Source organism: Salvia splendens, chromosome 16, assembly GCF_004379255.2.
Source record: "Salvia splendens isolate huo1 chromosome 16, SspV2, whole genome shotgun sequence".
In the NCBI taxonomy this organism is placed as follows: Eukaryota; Viridiplantae; Streptophyta; class Magnoliopsida; order Lamiales; family Lamiaceae; genus Salvia; species Salvia splendens.
In genome coordinates, this window is record NC_056047.1 from 21,637,361 (window position 1) to 21,660,402 (window position 23,042).

The 23,042-nt window shown below is 39.3% G+C and overlaps 2 protein-coding genes across 2 annotated transcripts; one reads left to right on the top strand and one right to left on the bottom strand.

Moving 5' to 3' along the window:
* Nucleotides 1-3,646: 3,646 nt before the first annotated feature.
* Nucleotides 3,647-5,751, top strand: LOC121770699 (putative aminoacrylate hydrolase RutD). Its single transcript, XM_042167468.1, has 4 exons — nt 3,647-4,395; nt 5,059-5,151; nt 5,233-5,300; nt 5,393-5,751. The coding sequence occupies exons 1-4, from the start codon at nt 3,769-3,771 to the stop codon at nt 5,538-5,540; spliced, it is 936 nt and encodes a 311-aa protein (XP_042023402.1). The 5' UTR covers nt 3,647-3,768; the 3' UTR covers nt 5,541-5,751.
* A 1,117-nt stretch (nt 5,752-6,868) lies between these two features.
* On the bottom strand, nt 6,869-9,014 carry LOC121769836 (haloacid dehalogenase-like hydrolase domain-containing protein At4g39970). Its single transcript, XM_042166598.1, has 10 exons — nt 8,684-9,014; nt 8,529-8,622; nt 8,197-8,241; nt 8,059-8,109; nt 7,896-7,970; nt 7,749-7,782; nt 7,598-7,653; nt 7,474-7,533; nt 7,332-7,391; nt 6,869-7,236 (listed from the first exon to the last, which is right to left on the bottom strand). The coding sequence occupies exons 1-10, from the start codon at nt 9,007-9,009 to the stop codon at nt 7,141-7,143; spliced, it is 897 nt and encodes a 298-aa protein (XP_042022532.1). The 5' UTR covers nt 9,010-9,014; the 3' UTR covers nt 6,869-7,140.
* Nucleotides 9,015-23,042: the final 14,028 nt, after the last annotated feature.

The following is a 23,042-nucleotide window of genomic DNA, read 5'->3' on the forward strand; positions in this document are numbered from 1 at the left end:
GTCTTCTGCGTGTTTCATCGGATTTGGATGCCTCCGGTCTATGGAGATCCATAAATCGTTTAGTTTGGTCCAGATTTCCTCCAGTGGTTCCTCCTTTTGCTTTAATGTGATTGCCTTTGCATACATGTCGTATACTTGGATCTTGTCACTCCCACTGGCATATGTGACCTCGATGCTCACCCATATGTCCCTGGCTATTGGGTATTGAGTCAATTGACTCACCAGCCTTGGTTCTACATTCTGGGTTAGCCATGTGAATACGCAATGGTCAGCTTGTTGCCACCTTCCGAAAGCTTGGTCGGTTTTCGCCGGGGGGGGTGGGACTCCAGTGATGTGAGACATCATCCCCCTTCTGCCAATTGATGCTTTCATAAGGATAGACCATTGGGGATAGTTGTCGCCATTTAGTTTCTCTGCAATAACTAATGGCGAGGAATCGATTCTGTATGGTGTTGGATCTGGAGTTATGGGGTTTGTTATTTGGTTCTGATTTTGTGCGATACTCACACGCATGAATTCGGCAAACATTCGAGCGAATTGCTCTGTTTCCGTTGGTTTTGGTGGTTCGTCGTTGTCTGACATGGTTTTGTTTATCAGGGTCTGCCGGATTTTGGCCGGAAGGTTTGAGATTTGTCCCAGACAGTGATGAAACTACTCTGAGTCTCACCCCTGCTCTGATACCATCTTGAATGGGATATTAGGCATAATTGAAGAATAGAAAAGTAATGTATTCGATAATTGATGATTTTAATTACTGCAGAGATGCCCTATTATATAAGGTTTGATACATGTGTAATTATGGTATAGTGTCAATCAAATATCAAATTTCGTATTTTATTCTTGGAGTATAATTAAGGAGTATAATTGTGATTATCTTCTGCATCTTTTCCTTTCTTAACACTAATAAATTACTTATCATGTGTTTGAAAATATGAATTATTAAAATAGTAAAAATAATACTACTATTAAACCTCTAAATAATAAAGAATGTTGAAACTAGGAAGAAGAAATAAGAATCGTGAAAAGTTGCACTATTTTCTTATTTTCCAGAGTTAATTATTTTCCTTGTTTTATGATAAAAATTAGGAATCAGATTACTTTTTTTGAGCAAAATCTTGCCAAACAAACAGACCCAGAGTATTACCTCGAAGACAAGAGATGACGCTCAAGTTCATCATACAAGGGTAAACTAAGAGGTGTTCAGTCAGTGTGGTGCAGAGTCGGAGAAGATTTCTGTGAACGGCTTCGCGCTGGAAAACCGTGTCTCCACCGGGACTCTCAAAATCAGTAAGCCGTTTTAATTGTTTGGGGGAATTATCATCTACTACAGAACAGATCCATGAAAGCAAGATGAAGTAAAAAGAGCATTCACCTTAGGAATAACAATACGTTAGGAAAACTTCCTAATGTAAAAGAGCATTCACCTTTGCTCAATTCAAAGAGCATTCACCTTTGCTCAATTCAACTCTTTCAGTAGCTCATGATTTCAGTCCTTCATCCCCTATTAATTGACACCGTGTAATTTGGCATGAATTTTAAGATATACAGTAGCAAGTGAATATGCAACCTACTTTTATATATTAATTTTATAATAAAATGTGAGTGAAATTAGTTAGTGAAATGGTGGACAGAGGGAGTATGTATGTATCTCTATGCAATTATTATACTCAAATTGAAAATGTAAATGTAAAATAAATTAAAAAATAAAGAGTAAGTAGAAGAAAATTAAAGTTTTATCAAATTTAAGAAACAATTCAACTATTTAAAAACTAGTATTGGTCTCTAAAATAAACTATCAATTCTGGCCAAATTTTGGTATTCAACGAATTTTAAAATCGGTCTAAAATGGAGTATTACAAACTTTACATTCTTTTTGTTATTTCTCAATCTAGTCCAAATAAGATATTTTTGACGAAAAACTTATTCTACATGGTAAATATTAAATGTTTATGATATTTTAGACTACATTTTTAATTTGTGGTAAAAGCCACGTAGAAAATAAAATTGAATTAGTAAGACCAAAGTAGAATAAAAAATGCACATAAATTAGTCGGATATGATAATTGGTCTGTCGTAAGAAATAACAAATAAAATATAAAATTTATATTAATATTAGTATTTTGCACTAATTTTAAAGTTAGTAGAAAATACTAAAATTCGGCGAAGATGATTTTAAAGACTATAAATCTATAATGCTCCATTTAAAAACCGCTGAAGTCTGAAAACGACTCACTGAGAGTAGAGATAATGAAATTGGAAATGTTGGTGGACCAGTGGTGGCTGTGTGGGCCCTACTTTGCATATTTGGCCTTGCTGGTAAGGCCATCCACAATAGGAATAGCCCAGCAATAGCCCAGCCACAAACTCCTCCTGCCACATCATCAACACTAAAAATACTCCTGCCACATCATAAATAGCCCAGCCATAGCCTAGCCATATCATAAATAGCCCAGCCACATCAATAGCCACATCACTCAAAATTATATAAAACAAATAATTAACAATCACAAAAAATACGTAATTTAATCTACGATACATATACGAGAAAATTCAATAATATTATTAAAATTTAAAAAGTACATTAATTAAAAAAAATTACATAATTAACAAAAAAAAACTATTGTCGTGCAGTCCTCTGCGCCCATAACTCTTCAATTAAATCATTTTGGAGTCGAATATGAGCCTCCGTTTGGCGCATGTCAGCATGTGCTTGGAGGCGGCCGTCTTCATCGTGAGGTACCCCACTCCGTACGTTGGGGGCGGAATATGAGCCTCAGTTTGGCGCATGTCGAATGAAAATGACGGGCAAGTCGCGTATATATAGTGTTTCGGAAACAAAAAAAAATTAAAAATTCGCGTTAGGCGGTGCGCTAGGCGATCTGGACGCTGCAATAGCGCCTAGCGCACCGCCTAGCGCCACGGAACCGCCGAGCGCTAGGCGGTTTTTTTTTCGCGAAAATCGCTGGGCAGCTGCAATAGACCGCCTAGCGCACTGCCTAGCGCCGGCGCTCGGCTAGGCGGTGCGCTAGGCGCTATTGTGGATGCTCTAATGAAATTGTGGACTAAAGAAGGTAGAATTGTAGAAATGTATGCCAGAGCAATTTGTTGGTAATAGACAGAAATACTAGTATTTTTCGATAATTAGACGTCAACTCGAATTTTTTATACTAAATATATAGGACCATGGGTAGAAGATTAATAAATGTTCTTTCTTAATTTAACCTTTTACTTTGGTGAATTAGTAAATTACAAACTAGATTTATGGTGCATGTAGTAGGTATATTTACAATAATTTATAAAATAAATTGATTTGAGATTGACGGACTAAATTATAAAATGAGATAATTTTTAAAGACAGAGAGAGACTAATATTCAAGATGTTATGTCGTTGAGCTACCATGTCCAAAAAAGACAGAAATAAATAATATTTTGGAAAATAACACTAAACCAATGACAAGGTCCAATTCCAAACTACCTAAATCAAATCAATCATTTAACGTGGCACCTCTTACAATCGTCAAATAGCAAGTGGGGATTCCCTATCTATTAATAGCAAACAAAAATTAATTAACTTTTAATCAAAAATCTAGCCAACCCCAATCCAAATCCAATTAAATAATCGCACCTAACTACGACATAAAAATATAACCTTACGTGATTAATTCAACACTCTCCTCCTCAAGAAAAAATTCTCAAACATCCCCAAATTTCCAGTAGAAATCTTGAAAGAATCGTTGCTGGGACTCGAAAAGATCTAATTTTGAAGCAATGGGGAAGTGTTTCAGCTTCACATCGTCAAGGGACAAGTGTTACCGGTGGTCCTTCTCCTCCGCCGGGCTCCGCTCCCTCACGGCCAACCTCGGTGACGGCACCTTCATCCACAGCTGGGGGCCCAAGGCCCACAAGCCCAACAAGCCGACGCTCGTCCTCCTCCACGGAATCGGCGCCAACGCAATGTGGCAGTGGGGCGACTTCGTTTCTCCCTTGTCAACCAAATTCAACGTCTACGTTCCCGATTTGTTGTTTTTCGGCGACTCCTACACCTCGCGGCCGGAGCGGGGGGAGGGGTTTCAGGCGGAGTGTGTGTACCGGGCGTTGGTGGCGGCGGGGGTGAGGGGGCGGATGAGCGTGGTGGGGCTCAGCTACGGCGGGTTTGTGGCCTACAGCATGGCGGCGTTGTTCCCGGAGGCGGTGGAGAGGGTGGTGATTGGGTGCGCTGGGGTTTGCTTGGAGGAGAGGGATATGGAGGAGGGGATGTTTAGGGTGAGGAGTGTGGAGGAGGCTATTGAGATTTTGCTGGCGCAGACGCCGGAGAAGCTGAGGGAGCTGATGCGGCTGTCGTTTTACAAGCCGGCGAAGAATGTGCCTTCTTGCTTTCTTGCTGATTTTATTCATGTAAGGTTGCATTTTGATGTTGGATTTGGGTGTTGATTGCTTTGTTTGATGAATGTGTGATGTTGTGTTGGATTTCGGTGGAGATTGGATGCTGATTTTGGTGAGAAATTGGGGTGATGTTACAAAGAATGTGCCTTTTTGCTTTCTTGCTGATTTTATTCTTGTGAGATTGCATTTTGATGTTGGTTTTGGGTGTTGATTGCATTGTTTGATTTGGTGGAGGAGTTTGGTTTGATGAATGTGTGATGTTGTGTTGGATTTCGGTGGAGATTGGATGCTGATTTTGGTGAGAAATATGGGTGATGTTACAAAGAATGTGCCTTTTTGCTTTCTTGCTGATTTTATTCATGTGGGATTGCATTTTGATTCATGTGTTTCTTGTTGGATTTGGATGTTTGCATTGCTTGATTTGGTGGAGGGGTAATGTGTAATGTTGTGTAGGATTTTGGTAGAGATTGAATGCTAATTTCCATGAGAAATAGGGGTGATGTGATGTTAGGGCATTTTCTTGGTGTTTTGTTGCTGGATGTGTGATTGCTTTGGATGTAAGCTCAAATCTAGCACATTGCCATGGTGAATCTGTGTCGTACCTTCTTGATAATTTTTCGAGTTTCAATTTGTGTATATGTACGTTCTTGATAATTTTTGTCCCGATGGTTGTAGGTAATGTGTACAGAGAATCTTCAAGAACGAAAAGAGTTGATCTACGCGTTGCATAAGGATAGAAAGCTCTCGGATCTGCCTAAAATCACTCAGGTTTTTCCTCCATCAATTCATGCTTTTTCCAAATGATCATTCCTGGCGAACGTTGCTAAGATTGGACGCCACTTTTTGCAGCCTACGTTGATAATATGGGGAGAACACGACCAGGTTTTCCCGATAGAATTGGCTCATAGATTAGTAAGGTGAGGTCTCAACTCTCAACTCTCAACTATAGCAATAGTAATAGTAATTCATCCTCTCTGAAGTCTGAATATGGTATGGGGGTTGATGACAGGCACTTGGGAAACAATGCAGAGCTCGTGCTACTAAAAAATGCAGGACACGCGATCAATATGGAGAAGACAAAGGAGCTATACAAGCACTTAAAGTCGTTCCTCACCCGGAAGCTCGAGAACAACGGGAAGAGTAGCAAGGTTGACTGATAAGAGAGAGCAAGTGTATCTGCAACATTTTTTTTATATTGTGGTAAATCCATATTTAAGGGGCACAGAGGCAAAATATATGGTATGAATACTATTTCTTTTGTTTTTTCGTGGCATGAGTATGTGTTATAAGGCCAAACGCACGTCTCGGGCTCGAATCCATCGTGACACGGCCTTTAAATTTATATTCTATAAGAAAAAGAATTGATCATGATACGAGGATAAATGCTATACAAACACAAAACAAATGGGGGAACAACATATATAAAAAAAAAACAATTGGGGTGAGAGAGGACTCAGGATCAGTCAGTAGCTATGAGACCTATAAGTGCTAGCCAACTGCGGCACCACCCCTTTTGATGATTTTTGAGAGATGACGCATTATAATATTGTTACGATTTCATGTTTTTGCTGAATTCTGTATGTTGTCACCGACAGCCACTTTGACCATAAAAATGAAAGTAAATTCATTTTTGATTAGTAGGAGGAAACCTCGTGATACTATCATGGTAGTATGCCAAATTCAATCTATTACTCCCTCCGTCTCATAAAGTTTATCATATTTTTTATATACGTTCGGCGCTTCATCCTACTAAAATTTGTTACATTTCACTTTTTACCATATATAATAGTGGACTTTATATTCCACTAACTCATTCACACTCGCATTTTATTAATAAAACTAATATATAAAAGTAGGACTCACATTCAACTACTTTTTCAACTCACTTTCCATTACATTTCTTAAACCCGTGTCCGATCAAAGTGTGACAAAATTTATGGGACGGAGGGAGTATATATTATTATTTTTATAATTAGATCATACTCTCTCCGTCCCAATGTAGTTGGATTGTTTCTTTTCCACCCCTTTTTCCAAAACTGATAGTCTTAAATAGTTATGGTGCCGAGAGAGTACAGTAAGAGAGAATAATATAGATAATACTCTTTTTAACAATACTCTCTTACATACATACTTTAACTATTCTTTATCATTTTTACAAAACGAGTTCAAAAATGAATTGGTTCAATTACCTTTGGAACGGCTAGAGTATATTTTATTCAAGTTAGACTATAATATATACTGATTACATATCACATTAGGCCTAAGATTAAGAATAAAAGGCTATATTTTTTTGAAAAGGAGCAGCCCAAAATAAATACTAGTACTAGTCAGTAGTCACTTTTACTTATTTGTGTTTAATAAATGGACTTTTGGAGTCCTAGAGTCATTCCAAGTGTTTAGGATTATATTTCACTTACTATGACTATTGAGTCTTTTCATTTCCTCATTAGCTCCTTTCTAGCATAGTTATATGTATTTTAAATACTTTGAACAAAAAATGAAAATAAGTATTGCTTGATGAGTTGTTTTAGAACTTATCAAGACACTTGAGCAAGGTCTTAATACATTCAATACACAACCAAGGTTCTTAACTAACTATATAGCCATTTGCAGCCAAAAGATTGAATTATAGCAAGAATGCAAAGCTGAAGTTGTCAATACCTTCTTATCAACTCACTTAAACCAACTATTTTCTCATTGATGTATAAATGTTACCATGAGGCAAGATTTGGTCCGGAAATCGTAAACCTTCGAGATTTACTTTGCAGCCACGACGTCTCCAAGCAACGCCTCCAAGTCCGCCAATCGGACATTGCTCAAGTCAGGGTAGATTGCTGCTGCTGCTGTGAAATCCTATTACAAAATGCATCAAATCACCACTCTCAATATGCTCTCTTCTTCAAATAACTCTCTCTTTGTCGAGTAACACAAACAACGCGCTCGCTCACCTGGTTAGCAGTAGACGACGTGTATGAGATCACACACGACATTCCTGCTCCCGTTGCAGCCTGTATCAACACAATTGGAGGTGTTTCTTTTCTACCATAGACTGATTCGAGAATACAAAATTGTTTATCAACGGTTGTGAACCTGCAATCCAATAACACTGTCTTCTACCACCAAGCAATCCTTCTCCGACACGCCTAGTTTCTATCAAAGCAACACAAAGTTGAGTCCGGGACGAACAAGACTAGTCAGTGCACAGCTTATTTACCTTGGCGGCTGTGACATAGATCATCGGATCGGGCTTCTTTTCCTTCACATCATCCCCTACCGAACGAAGCAACAACACAAAACCAAAAAAGTTTGTATCCAAATCTTTTTGATGAGAAAAACAACAAACTTCGCTCATTTTTCGAGAGTACCTGCTAGGAAGCAATCGAGGCCTTGGAAGCGCTCCTGTAACAATACGATAAAAACAAGCTATTACCCTACTTCTCTACTTCAGAAGATGGATTAAACGAGGGAAACATCAACGACACACGGGATGGTGATTTTGTTAGAAATTTTACCAATCCAATTAGATTTTCTAAACACAAAACTACTGAACTCTTAGTTGCAGCAGAGCAGACGGCTAGCTTTCTTCCCTAAAATCGAAAACAGAAACTTGATTACGATTAGTGATACGAAAAAACAGACAGCTGATGCATACTACAACACAATGTGGATCATTACAGAAGCTTTTGCCTCGTCCATCAATCTCAAAACTCCTGGTCTGGGCTCAACCTGCTCGAAAAAGTGGCAACAGTCTCATTGTACATAGAGAATTCGGAAAAGCAAAACACTTTCTAGTATAAAAATTGATGTTCTTACAGTTCCGGATCTAATTATTTCTTTGTACCTCTCCGTCTTCCAGTCCTGCACCAACATCACGAAACAAACAACTAAATTAATTAGGCCTTTATTTCTATGATTTGGAATTGAATTGTAAATCAACTCCTTTAAGTTCAATTCTGTAGAATTCTGATTCCAATTTCGTGTACTGAACGGACCCTAATCCAATTCTTCAACAACTTAGATGCATTATGAAATTGAATGAGTTGCTTATCATTAATAAAATCTCATGTGACTAAACACTAGTAATTCCTCAAACATCAAAATTAAAAATTCTATCAAAATCAAAAGCAAAAAAAGAGAAGCATGACCTGAAGAATGTCAACCAAGTTTGCTCTATCTTCATCACTCTGGGGCGCCGAATCGGAAATTGTCGAAGTCGGCCACCCGTGCTCCTTGAAATACCTTCAACAAAAAAATTCAACAAAAAAAAAGTTCAAAAAAAAAAGAATTAGTAGAATTTCACCATCTCATTTTGGGTTTGCCGCCGCCGATGAGGTTTTGCAGCTCGTCGTAAAATTCGGGGGTCCAATCGAGGGGCGCGGGCGAGGGGGAAGACGGGCAGCGGACGTTGAAGTGGGCGAAGGCGTCGTTGTAGGCTTGGCGGTGGAGATGCTCGGACTCGAGGATGACGCCGTCGCAGTCGAAGATGAGAGCTTGGAGAGCTCTGGCGGAGGCTGTGAGGACTAGGCGTCGGGTTCGTGAAGATGCGGGGGAGAAAGTGGGGTTGCAAGGTTTGAAGAGAGGAGTGCGGGAGGAGAGAAAGGGAGGGGCGGAGAGGAAACAAGCCATGGATAGTGTAGTTTGTGGCTGTGGGAATTTTCAGTTTCTAACTAATATAACTACCGTTTTGTTTGGCGTTTTCTGACAATATTGTAATATAGTTAATATTTTTATTAATTATTTATGTAAATTATCAAATGCAATAACCGATTGAAATCGTGTGCTGAGCGACGTTTGACTGAGTCGTATGAGTGACAAATGTTTCCAACTTTGTGAAATGTAACGGCGTAGAATCTATCTGCATTCCGAGTATGTAATCATGGTATATATGTTTGTTTGTCTAAATCGATTCGCGGTAAGTGAAATTAGTCCATTAAACTTTATACTACTTGAATGTGAAGTTATGTTGATTAATCTCACATTTATAAGTGAACATTCATTAATCAAGTATTGAAAATATTTTATCGAGACATGTACTATGTGCACAAGTGACAAGTTGTGAAACTCGTACAACATGCACATGTACATGCACGCTCACGCCACCTCACCTAGTGTATTGCGTTGAGCTTGGGAAGACATGGGTTGTGGTAACATTTGTAACTCCCGACTGATACACACCAATCCCGATGATAGAGTTGAATCTATTTTGATATCAACATGATTCTAACACAACCTATTGATAAATGTAATAAGTCCCAGTAATTACATAAGTAGTGCTTATAATTACATATAATTCGAGCAATTATAACACATGTTAATATAATCTTCGTTATCCTTGTCGTCTTTTATCATCGATGAGCTCAACAACTCATAAAATAAGTAGAGAGTTACATATCATCATTAAGAAAATAAAATTAAAAGTAACAATAATAAATTTTACTAGAAATTTAACAATATTTAAAATTTGACGATGGCGATAGTGTAATGAGATGATTGACCATGATGAAAGTCCAACTAGGGGCATAATAGTAAATTCATGAATCGGATAGGAGGACACAAAAATCCCAAGATGATAAGGGAAGGATAGCAAATGAATCATCCATCTTTCATAAAATTTAAACCAAAATCAGTTTAACTAATAAAACCAGTACAAAAAGATCATACTATAGGGCGTGTTCAGTTTCCATTTTTCGCTTTGGGCAGAATTGAAACTGGATGCTAATTGAGTGGGTGGGGCCCACCGATTCTTGAATGAATTAGAAAGTTAAGTAAGCTTGAATTGAAATTTTTATCTGCAACTTATTTAGCCAAAATTATGTGTATGGACTAAAAAACCCCTCCCCTTCCACCATGCGCCACCTCCTCTCCAACACTAATTTGGTTATATGTGGAGATGCGTGTAGTTGGGGAATTCATCACTCAACACATTGTTCTCCACGTGTAGTTGGGGAATTCATCACTCAACACATTGTTTCCTTCCTCTCATCTATTGCTAATTTCTCAACAAATTTGGCCGTGAATGGAGTCCAGATTACCATGCCCAACACAATTGCATTACTCTCTCTCACCGTGGTCAGATCTGAATCGGAATCAGAATCATGAGGATGTGGAGCGGCGGCCTCACCGACGCCTCCTCCCTCCGCCGCCCAATCCAACGTCGCCGTCTCCTTCGAGATCCGTCTACACCGCCGACGACGTCGCCATCGCCATCGGTTCCCTCCGCTTCCTCGAGGTTGTCCGCTCCAACATCGCCCCCTCCGGCAGCTCCCATATCCACTATTACCAAGCCAGTCCCCCTCTCTGTTGGAAACATAAGGCTATTCAAATCAATGAGGATGCATAGAAGGATCAAATGGAGCTAACAATACAAGATCAAGAAGTTTTTGAAAGTTAGTTAAAGCCTAACGGCTACTAGCCGTTGAGGACAAGTTGTTGGCAGCAATGCATAACCGATTCAAGAAGGAATTCTTGTTTCTTCTCTTTGCTGTTCTAGTTAGTATAAATACTTGTAAAGTGTGAGAAGCTGTGTGTAAAAAAGTTAGTCATCGTTGAATAAAGTTTGCATTCAAAATTTCTCTACAAATTTCTCTCTTCACATATCTTAGGGTTCTTTCATCTTCAAACTTTTGAGCTGCGGTTCTTGATCATCTTTGTTTCAATTGGCGCCGTCTGTGGGAAGGCTCTAAGATCGATCAAGTGTTGTGATAATGGCAGCTAGACTCGAAGTCGAAAAGTTCACCGGGAGGAACGACTACGGCTTATGGAAGATGAAAATGAGGGCCGTGTTAGTGCAGCAGGGATTGTCTTCGGTTCTGGCATCGGAGGAGTCGGATGGAAAAGGGAAGACAGCCGCGCTAGACGATAAGGGTCAGGCCAAGCTCGAGGAGATGTAGCTGAAGGCGCATAGCGCCATTATTCTATGTCTTGCTGACAAGGTTTTGCGTGAGGTGCAAGGTGAGAAGACAGCTGCAGGGATCTTGAAGCGGTTGGATGAAGTCTACTTAGCCAAATCCTTGGCTAATAGGCTATACATGAAGAGGAGATTGTATTCGTACAGTTTTACAGATAATAAATCTATAGTCGAGCAGCTTGAAGATTTTGCCAAATCGGTTGATGATATTGAAGCTGTGGATGTAAAGATTGCTGATGAGGATAAAGCAATCTTGGTCTTGAATGCCCTCCCTGATTCATATGACCAATTGAGGGATGCCATCATATATGGAAGAGACAAGGTGATCACTTATAGTGAAGTTCATGCAGCATTAATGGCAAAAGAGTTGCAGAAAGAAAACCATAAGTCCTCTTAGAATACTGCAGAATCCCTCAACATTAGAAAATTCACCAAGAACAAGTTCAAGAAACAGAAGGCTGAGGAGAACAAAGGTCAGAACTCTGGAATCAAAGAGGCTCGATCATGTTTCTGGTGTAAGAAGCCTGGTCACCTGAAAAAGGACTGCTTCGGATGGAAGAAGAAGCAGGCTGAAGAAAGAAAAGCCCACTCAAACCAAATTAGTGACGATGCTGAAAATGTTGCTGAGGTTATGAATGTTGTGGACAAGATTGAGAGGGGTTCTTGGATTATGGACTCCGGGTGTTCCTTTCACATATGCCCACACAAGGATTGGTTTCAAGACTTGAAGGAAGCCACTGGATCAGTTCTATTGGGTAATGACAGAGCCTACACAATTAAGGGAGTTGGATCCATCAACCTCAAATTGAGTGATGGATCAGTTAGGATATTATCAGAAGTCAGATATATTCTGGAAGTAAAGAGAAATCTTATTTCTTTGGGGACACTAGAGAGGAAGGGATATTCCTTTGTCTCGGAGAAAGGAGTGATGAAGGTGTACAAGGGTCAAGATATAAAAATGATGGCTCAAATGGAAGGCAGCCTGTACTATTTGCAGGCAAGTGTAATGATTGGTGAGGCACATATTGTTTCAGGATCAGATTTCAGAAGTTGGCATCTCAAACTAGGCCATCCAGCTGTAGGAACAATGAAGGTCCTGATGCAGAGGAAGCTTATCACTGTTAGCAGCATGGAGAAACCTGAACAATGCCAAGATTGCATTCTGGGAAAGGCCAAGAAATTATCCTTCCCAACTGGTAACCACTCTTCTACGACCCCTCTTGACTATATTCACTCTGATTTATGGGGACCTTCACCAGTGACAAGTCTTGGTGGAGGAAAATATTACATGTCCATCATCGATGATTTCTCAAGGAAGGTTTGGGTATTCATATTAAAGGAGAAGTCTCAAGCCTTTATTACATTCAAGAATTGGTGCAAGCTCATGGAGAATGAAAAAGGGAATTTGCCTAAGGTGCTAAGGACTGATAATGGACTGGAATACCTGTCCAAAGAGTTTGATTCTTTCTGTGCTGAGAATAGAATTAGAAGACACAAAACGGTTCCTGCAAACCCTCAACAAAATGGGGTTGCAGAGATGATGAATCGTACCTTGCTTGAGAGGGTGAGATGTCTTTTGTCCTCATCTGGAGTTCACAAGAGATTCTGGGCAAAAGCTGTCACCACTGCAGCTTCTCTGATCAACAAGTGCCCATCATCTGCTATAAGGGGGTTCCATTCCTGATGAGAAATGGTATGGTTCTGCACCTAACTACTCAGTTTTGAAGCCTTTTGGCTGTAAGGCCTTTGCACATATAAAGAAAGGCAAACTGGAAGCAAGAGCTTTGCAGTGTATAATGCTTGGTTATGAGAAGGGTGTAAAGGGGTACCGGTTGTGGTGTACTGAGACAGGGAAGCAGAGAATTGTGATCAGCCGTGATGTCAAATTCTTGGAGGATAGCATGCCTTATCTCACCAAAGTCATAGTTGATGCACAGAATGAAAACATTAGTAGCTTGGAGCCTTCTGTGACACAGTCCGAAGGCGATTTGTCTCAGAATACCAGCACTGGAGTTGATGGAGTAGGTGGAGATACACAGCATAGCCATGAAGATGATTTTGGTAACGAAGGATCTCAGCAAGATGTCACTCAAGACTACCAGTTGGCTAGAGATAGGCCGAGAAGGTCAGTAAAACCACCTGCCAGATTCAATGATTATGAGATGTTATACTATGCTTTACACATAGCTGAGAAATTGGAAGCTTCAGAGCCCAATTCTTATACAGAGGCCATAAATGGGCCTGAGAAAGATCATGGATTCAGGCCATGAAGGAGGAAATTAGATCTTTAATGAGCAACAAAACTTGGACCTTGGTGGAGAGAGCAGAATTCAGAAAGGTGATTGGTTGTAAATGGGTTTTTAAGAAGAAGTTGGAATCTGCAGATCACTCCAAGGTCAGATTTAAAGCGAGGCTAGTTGCAAAAGGCTTCAATCAAGTCGAGGGGGTTGATTTCAATGAGATATATTCCCCAGTTGTCAAGCACAATTCTATAAGAGTGTTATTGGCAGTGGCTGCTATCAAAGGATGAGAATTAGAGCAGATGGATGTCAAGACGACTTTCTTGAATGGAGAGCTCGAGGAAACCATATACATGTCCCAACCACAAGGATTTGAGGTCCCTGGAGCAGAGCATAAGGTGTGTATGCTTAAGAGAAGCATTTGTGGGCTCAAACAGTCAAGTAGACAATGGTATTTGAAGTTTGGAGAGAGTTTGTCTAAGCTCGGTTTCTCAAGATCCCTATATGATAGTTGTGTATTTGTGAAGAAGCAAGGAACCAAGAGTCCTATCTATCTACTATTGTACGTGGATGATATGTTGTTGGCTGGAGAAAACATGAATGAGATCAGAAAGATCAAAGACCAGCTCAGTATGCATTTTGAAATGAAGTATCTTGGCAATGCAAGAAGGATCTTGGGGATGGATATTGTAAGAGACAGGGCCAGTAAAAGGCTGTGGTTGTTTCAGACAGATTATATCCATAAGGCTTTGAAGAAATTCAGGCTAGAAAACATGAAAAGCACAACAACACCTATGCCTGTCAATATTAAGCTGAGTGCAGATCAGAAAGCAAGCATTGAGGAAGAAAGGAAGGAGATGGAGTTGATCCCTTATTCCAGTATTGTTGGAAGCTTGATGTACCTCATGATTTGCACCAGACCCGATATAGCTCATGCTATAAGCATGACAAGCAGATACATGCTAGACTTTGGCAGACAGCATTGGGCTACTTTGAAATGGTCTCTTAGATACCTTGGTGGAGCAGATAAGTTGGCATTGCTGTTTTCTGGAGAGAATGAGTCCAATGAAGAACCATTGATTGGGTATTGTGACTCTGATTATGCAGCGAATGTGGATACAAGAAAGTCCCAAACCGGGTATGTGTTCACTTTATTTGGGACTGCTATTTGCTGGAAGTCTAGCTTACAAAGTGTGGTGGCTTTGAGCACCACGGAGGCAGAGTATATGTCACTTACATCTGCAGTGAAGGAGAGTAAGTGGCTACTAGGGCTTGTATCAGAGTTCGGGATAAAGCAAGAAAGAGTCTCGGTGTATTGTGACAACAATGGAGCTCTATGCTTAGCAAAACATCCTCAGTTTCATGAACGTAGTAAACATATTGATGTGAGACTACATTTCATAAGAGATGAGGTGGAGAGTGGAAGGGTGAGAGTTCTTAAGATTGGTACAGCAGATAATCCAGCAGATATGCTTACCAAATCCTTGAACCGAGACAAGTTTGAGTATTGTTGCAAGTTGATTGGTTTGTGTCCGATGAAGTCTTGATCATTGTTTTGAAGCCTAGGTGGAGATTGTTAGAAACATAAGGCTATTCAAATCAATGAGGATGCATAGAAGGATCAAATGGAGCTAACAATACAAGATCAAGAAGTTTTTGAAAGTTAGTTAAAGACTAACGGCTACTAGCCGTTGAGGACAAGTTGTTGGCAGCAATGCATAACCGATTCAAGAAGGAATTCTTGTTTCTTCTCTTTGTTGTTCTAGTTAGTATAAATACTTGTAAAGTGTGAGACGCTGTGTGTAAAAAAGTTAGTCATCGTTGAATAAAGTTTGCATTCAAAATTTCTCTACAAATTTCTCTCTTCACATATCTTAGGGTTCTTTCATCTTCAAACTTTTGAGCTGCGGTTCTTGATCATCTTTGTTTCACTCTCAATCCGAGACTAGAAAATCATTAGCGTTGCGGGCTGAAAGCCGCGTCCTCCGGCGACAATAGTGAGGCGGAATGAATCTTTGTGGAGCAAGAGAGAGAGAGAGGAGTGAGCCAGTAATGGGATGAGAAATAGGAGAAATGAAAATTACTGGGGTAAAAAGGTAATCTTGTTCCAATTCTGGGTTTAACTAGCACGCCCAGTTCCAAAAACCACCTCATCTTCAAGATTTCATTTTGGCCCATTTCCTATAGTAACAGTGCGGGCCCAACCCATATCTAGGGCTTTCAAGGATTTAATACAAGAAACTGAACACTAGATATTACCCAGAATTAAGCCTAATTCTTGGTATATCCTAAAAACTGAACACGCCCTTAGGGGTATTCGGTTTGCAAGATTGTATTCCAAGATTAAATATGTAGTGTGTTTGGTTCATGAGATTCAATTTTACAACTCAATTCTAAATGGACATGAGATAATTGGTCATAGCTAATTAACCCCCTGTGAATAAAATAATCTCACAACTCAATCTTAGATTATATATTGGTATTATTTTATCGAGGAAACCGAACGCCATCTAAATAAAATCAATGGTACCATAGTCATGGATCATGTTACATTAAAAATATATTGTCTTCACTCTCTCTCCGTATATAGGGTTTTGATCCATGTAAAACTAGATTTAAATATAGAAACACAGAACAACACACACAGAGGGCATTTTTAGGTCATTGACTCGCTGCTAGCTTATTTTTAGGTCGTTTTAATAAATGACGGCCAAAAATAATCTATCAATTACATTAAATTCAAATTTTATAAAATAGTAGTAACTTAAAACTGATTAATAATAACTTCAGTATTTTTGGTTAATAAAGGTTAATTTATTAATCATTAGATTATCCGTAGTGTATTTGTTTCTCGTAGCAATTCTTTGTTTTGTTTGTGTAGTTGTTGTCATCCCCACCTTTAATTTCTCGACAGTAATTTGCTTTCTTGTAGCAATTCTTAGAGCATCCACAATCATGCTCTTGTCAACGAGCATGCATGTGGGCCCGACCCTACTTTTTCTGTCTGCTCTTAGGCAAGAGCACAACACCTATATCCGTGCTCTTCAGCAAGGACGAGCACAAGGGTCCCACCATTCCATTATTCAATTTAAATAAAAACATTTCCAAAAAATTAAAATACATTAAAAATACCCAGAATAATATTATAAAATACATTAAAATTAAAAATTACATAATTAAAATCCTAAAAAATAAAAATTACATAATTAAAATCCTAAAAATTAAAAATTACATAATCAAACTCCTAATCAATAAAAAAATACATAATTCAACTCCTAAAATAATAAAAACCACTACTCGTGGCCGAATTTTGCCCAAATGTATTTGATTAGGTCTTCTTGTAGCTCAACGTGGGTTCGGGTATCGCGCATTGTGTGTCTTGTTTCGATCCTCTCACCCACCGTCTTATGCACACCTCGGCATGGGGGAGACCTCGTAACCCATGTGGTATACATTTCCATTGACAGTGAAGTCGATCGCCGGTGCTACATCATTCAACACATCATTGAAGAGGGGTGAAGAATAGAGCACGTTCAAGTCGTTGTTGGATCCGGCAACACCGAAATATGCATGCCAAATCCATAGGCGGTAGTCGGCGACCGCTTCAAGGATAAGTGTTGGGCTGCCGCCTTTGTGGCCGCTTAAGTGTTGCCCCCTCCAAGGAGTCGGGCAATTCTTCCACCTCCAATGCATGCAGTCAATGCTGTCAAGTATAGCGGGAAAGCCATGGACTGTTTCGTGAAGACGAAGCAACCGTTGGCAATCATCGGTGGTGGGTGCCCGAAGGAATTCATCACCGAAAGCTGTACGAATGCCCTCGCAAAAATTTTTAAGACAAAGGATTCCAGTGGACTCACCGACATGCAAATACTCGTCGAAGAGGTCGGCCGTTTGCCCAGTAGTGAGTTGTCGGATGGCACACGTACACTTCTGCAACGCCGAGAGACTTTGCCGACCGGCTACATCTGGACCTGTTTGGAAGAATTCAACACGGGCGGACAATGTGTTGACAATACGTAAAAACAAACGCTTTGACATGCGAAAACGGCGCCTAAAGTAATCTTCCGGAAACCGCGGCGGGTCGACAAAATAGTCGGCAACGAGCCTTTCGTGGGCTCCCTCCCGGTCACGATGGATGTAGCGGCGAGTTGATCTAGTTGGTCGAGGAGGATGGGCAGGGGTATTCGCTGCGACATATGCTTCATAAGTGGCACGATGTTGTTTGTTACTGTCACACCTCAACCCCTTTGACGTATACTCTTTTAATAAATAAATCCCTTAACATAAAAACAATCAATACACGTGTCTAATTCGTAGAACACTCATATTATATAAGTTCAAGCAAACACTTATCCGATACATATTTGAAAATATCCTGTAAAGCAGTGGAACCCTCTCACCACTCTATATACTATACATTTATCTACATGCAAAATGATGAGGAGGAGAAGGTTGCCAATATGCGTCAGCCGCCGAACCTGATAACACGTGGAGTTCCTATGACCCACGTCACTCAAAACTTTACTGCTATCTTATTCGTGAAAAATTTAGTGGTTTATATGAGCCACAACTCAGTATATATAAATTTCCACCTTTAGTCTCACATGATACAAACATCAAGCATATTCTTTTATCAATACATATAATCAGAAACAATATATAACATAATTTAAAAACAAACCATTTCATATTCATATGCATATGTCACTCTATTCAATTTATTATTCTGTAACAGTCAAGCCTGGTATCTGCCCGGGATTCCTCTATGACCCGAAGGTCTCTCTGTATTTGACCCAAAGGTCCCTCTGTATTTGGACTCATAGGTCCCTCTGTATTTGACCGAAGGTCCCTCTGTGTTTGGACTCATAGGTCCCTCTAAAATTTCAGATCCAGTACAAGGCTGTCACAGATCCTCTTTAATCCAATGATTCACATAATCAGTATCATAAACATATCATTTGCACCAATAACATATCCATGTCATATTCCACCATCTATATCAAATAACACATAATCATATTGGATTCCATCATATAATCAAATCATTCATTTTGTTTAACACCTAGCAAAGAAGCAAATAAAACATGTAGAATTAAAAGTGTGATTTATACATACCTTATCACGATAGATAAATTACTCAAAAACTCGACTCCCTTCTCTTCGTTTTCCACTCACAAATTGTACATAGTTGTTACGTTTAAATTCTAAATATTCTTCTCCTTATTATTTTCTACTTCTGCTGTTCTTCTCTCTCTTTTTTTTCTCCTAACTTTCGTCCCTTTTAATACATGTATACTGTAACTTCCTCCAATCTCCTCTTTTTTCCCTTCTCATGAAAAAAAAGAATATACCATATAGTCCTAATACAATCAGCTGCAAAACTAGGTGAGTCACTTAGTATCATAGTACTTTATATTTATACTAAAAACACGTATAAAAGGAAAATTTAGAAACGTGTAACTTTGAAAAAAATTAGACTACAAAATAATACATAGTAATGCATTTGCTACGCCACGTACACACATTTATTTTTTTTAATGTATGTAATCTTTGTCTATCCACAAACTAAAATTATTAATATGTATATATGTAAATTACATACATGAATAGTACTATAATCCCATTTACATATGCACACGTTACAACACATGCATACACATTTATATTAATCATTTAATACAAATGAAATAATCGATACTAATTATATATTATATACCTTACATAAAAATTCTCGTGAAAGGAACTATCTATTTATTCGACTATACTGATTGATCGTAACACTAAATACATCTTCTATGGGACACACTTAATATACTATAGTAAAAATGACAATTTAATATGCAATGACAATATAATATGATAATATGCAAAATAATGCATGTTTCGGGTTAGGGATGTCACAATTCTTCCCCTCTTTAAGAATTTTGTCCGCAAAATTCACTTTCCCCATGAGTTAATGCATCCAATAAAATCACTAACCCGTAAACAGTTGTGGATAGTTCTTTCTCATTTTTTTTTCAGTTTCCCAAGTCGCTTCTTCTACTCCGTGATTTTGCCAAATAACTTTTACCATTGGAATCTCTTTTCTTCGCAATTGTTTAACCTGTCGGTCTACAATATTAACTGGTTTCTCTATGTAACTTAGATTCTCAGAAATCTGTATATCAGGATCTTTCAGAACATGGGAAGGATCAGATCGATAACGTCGAAGCATACTGACGTGGAAAACATTATGAATCTGCTCTAACTCTGGAGGTAATGCTAACCTGTATGCTAACGGTCCAACTCTTTCGACAATATCCCATGAAAACTTTATGTCCAAATCGCATTACTCCTTTCCAAGGTGAGACTCGCAAGAAAACTTTATCTCCAACCTCGTATTCCAACTCTTTCCGATGCTGATCATAATAACTCTTCTGTCTGTCTTGTGTCGCCTTCAGTCTGCTTTTAATGATATCAATCTTAGAAACAGTTCCTGGATAATTTCTGGTCCTTCTAGAATCTCCAAGCCTTCTTTGTCCCAATATACCGGACTTCTGCATTTTCTGCCATACAATGCTTCATACGGTGCCATTCCAATACTGCTGTGATATTGGTTGTTGTAAGCAAACTCCATTAGCGGAATATACTTATCCCATGAACCCTGAAAGTCAATAACACAAGCACGAAGCATTTCTTCTAATGTCTGAATTGTTCTTTCTGACTGACCATCTGTCTGGGGATGAAAAGCAGTACTAAAATGTAGTCGGGTTCCCATGGCTGTCTGAAAACTTTCCCAAAATCGGGATGTGAATCGCGGATCTTTGTCTGATACAATGGATACCGGAATACCATGCAAGCATACTACTTCCCTCACGTACATTTCAGCCAACTAGTCTAATGAACAACCCCATCGTATAGGCAAGAAATGTGTTGATTTAGTTAATCTGTCTACAATAATCCAACTAGCATCATTCCCTTTCTGTGTCCTCGGTAAACCCATTACAAAATCCATCGTGATACGCTCCCATTTCCAAACTGGAATAGATAAAGGTTTCAATAAACCGACAGGTGCTTGATGTTCTGCTTTTACCTGTTGACACGTCAAACACTTTGAAACAAATTCTGCCACTTCTTTCTTCATCTTTGGCCACCAATAATGTTGCCTCATAGTATGATACATCTTTGTTGTTCCTGGGTGCATTGCATAAGGAGCATTATGTGCCTCATCTAGAATCTCTCGCCGAAGATTATCGACATCTGGTAGACACAGTCTAGTACCAAACATCAATGTATCATCTTGTAGAATGAACGGTGTGCCTTTACCTTTTCGTACCTCATTAATAAACTCTACAAACTTTTCATCTTTCATTTGAGCATCTTGAATTCGTTGTCTCAACACTGGTCGGATTTCAAGAGTGGCTATTAACCCTTCACTCGTATCTAGTTGTAATCTTACATTTAAACTTTGAAGAGCAATCAATTCTGACAATGGGGTCATCTGCATGTGTGCTACCATACTGCTTGACTTCCGACTTAACGCATCTGCAACAACGTTTGCCTTCCCCGGATGGTATTCAATGGTACAATCATAATCTTTAAGCAACTCCATCCACCGTCTTTGTCTCATATTCAACTCCTTCTGACTCATTAAATATTTTAAACTCTTGTGATCTGTCAAGGTTCGAAAAGTTTCTCCATATAAATGATGACGCCAAATCTTCAAAGCAAAAACAACAGCGGCCAATTCCAGATCATGAACAGGATATGAAACTTCATGTACTCTTAGCTGTCGTGACGCATAAGCAACAACCTTTCCATTTTGCATCAAAACACAACCAAGTCCCTGCCGAGAAGCATCACTGTACACAATGAATCCTCCTATACCTGTCGGAATAGTCAATATAGGTGTTGTAGTCAATCGATGCTTCAACTCATCAAAACTCTTCTGACATTCTTCACTCCATATGAAAGGGGCATTCTTCCGTAACAATTTTGTCATTAATCCCGCAATAATTGAGAACCCTTCCACAAAACGTCTATAGTATCCAGCCATACCCAGGAAGCTTCGAACCTCTGTAACTGTAGTTGGCACTTTCCAGTTGACAATTGCTTCAATTTTCTGTGGATCCACTTCTATTCCTCGACCTGACACCACGTGTCCCAAAAATACCACATGATCTAACCAAAACTCACATTTACTCAACTTTGCATAAAGCTGTTTATCTCGTAGAACTTGTAATACTGACTGCAAGTGATTAACATGATCCTTTGTACTTCGCGAGTAGACCAATATGTCGTTGATAAAAACAATCACAAACTGATCCAGAAATGGTTGAAATACTTTATTCATCAGTGCCATAAAAGCTGCAGGTGCATTCGTCAGTCCGAAAGGTATAACCAAAAACTCATAATGGTCGTATTGAGTTCGAAAAGCTGTTTTCGGAATATCATCTTTAGCAATCTTCAACTGATGGTACCCTGATCAGAGATCTATTTTTGAAAACACTTGTGCCCCCTGAAGTTGGTCAAACAAATCTTCTATTCTCGGCAATGGATATTTATTCTTCACCGTCGCTTGATTCAATTTCCGATAGTCTATACAAAGTCGCAATGTACCGTCTTTCTTTTTCACAAACAACACTGGCGCTCCCCAAGGTGAAACACTGGGCCGTATGAATCCCTTATCCAACAACTCTTGTAACTGTTTCTTCAACTCCTGTAACTCCATCGGCGATATTCGATAAGGAGGAATTGAAATAGGTGCGGTACCTGGTAACAACTCAATAGTGAACTCTGTTTCTCGATCAGGTGGCAATCCAGGTAAATCTTCAGGAAAAACGTCAGGAAATTCTTTAACAACGGAAATGTCTTTAACTTGATCATTAACCGTAGCACAATCTACAACATGGGCAAGATATGCTTCACATCCACTTTGAATCAGTTGAAAAGCCGTTGTAGCAGATATAAGACAGGAGGGAACAATCTGTCGATTGCCGTAGAATATCACTCGATCTCGTCATGGTGACTCTATTACCACTTCTTTAGTATAACAATCTATCTTAGCCCGGTGACGTGACAATCAATCCATACCCAAGATAATATCAAACTCATGTATGAACAAGGGAATCAAATCTGCCAATAGTTCTACTGAATTGATTCTCACCGCACAATCTCGATATACTGTATATACTGAAATAACTTCACCCAAGGGTGTGTGTACACCTAGTCTGTGATCTAGAGGTTCAGGTTCTTTATGCATATGTGGTGTGATGACAGATGATATAAATGAATGAGTAGATCCTGGATCTATCAATGTATATATCATAGCATCAACTAAATAAAGTGTACCGGTAATGACCTCTGGTGCTCTAGATGCCTCCTCCTGTGTCATAGCAAACACACGAGCATGTCCCCGGGGTGTAGATCCATTTGCCTCTGACTGTCCTCGCCCTCGACCCATAGGTGCACTCATAGTTTGTCCTCTTCCACGACCTCGATTAATACTTGCACTCGATGCTGCAGGTCGCACA

Bases quoted from the DNA above. Each gene is read 5' to 3' on its own strand.
- LOC121770699 (XM_042167468.1), top strand. From the start codon at position 3,769: ATGGGGAAGTGTTTCAGCTTCACATCGTCAAGGGACAAGTGTTACCGG. The intron at 4,396-5,058 runs GTAAGGTTGCAT...CGATGGTTGTAG, and splicing joins TTCTTGCTGATTTTATTCAT to GTAATGTGTACAGAGAATCT. The intron at 5,152-5,232 runs GTTTTTCCTCCA...CACTTTTTGCAG, and splicing joins ATCTGCCTAAAATCACTCAG to CCTACGTTGATAATATGGGG.
- LOC121769836 (XM_042166598.1), bottom strand. From the start codon at position 9,009: ATGGCTTGTTTCCTCTCCGCCCCTCCCTTTCTCTCCTCCCGCACTCCT. The intron at 8,623-8,683 runs GTGAAATTCTAC...TTTTTGTTGAAG, and splicing joins GGCAAACCCAAAATGAGATG to GTATTTCAAGGAGCACGGGT. The intron at 7,237-7,331 runs GTGAGCGAGCGC...ATTTTGTAATAG, and splicing joins CGTCGTCTACTGCTAACCAG to GATTTCACAGCAGCAGCAGC.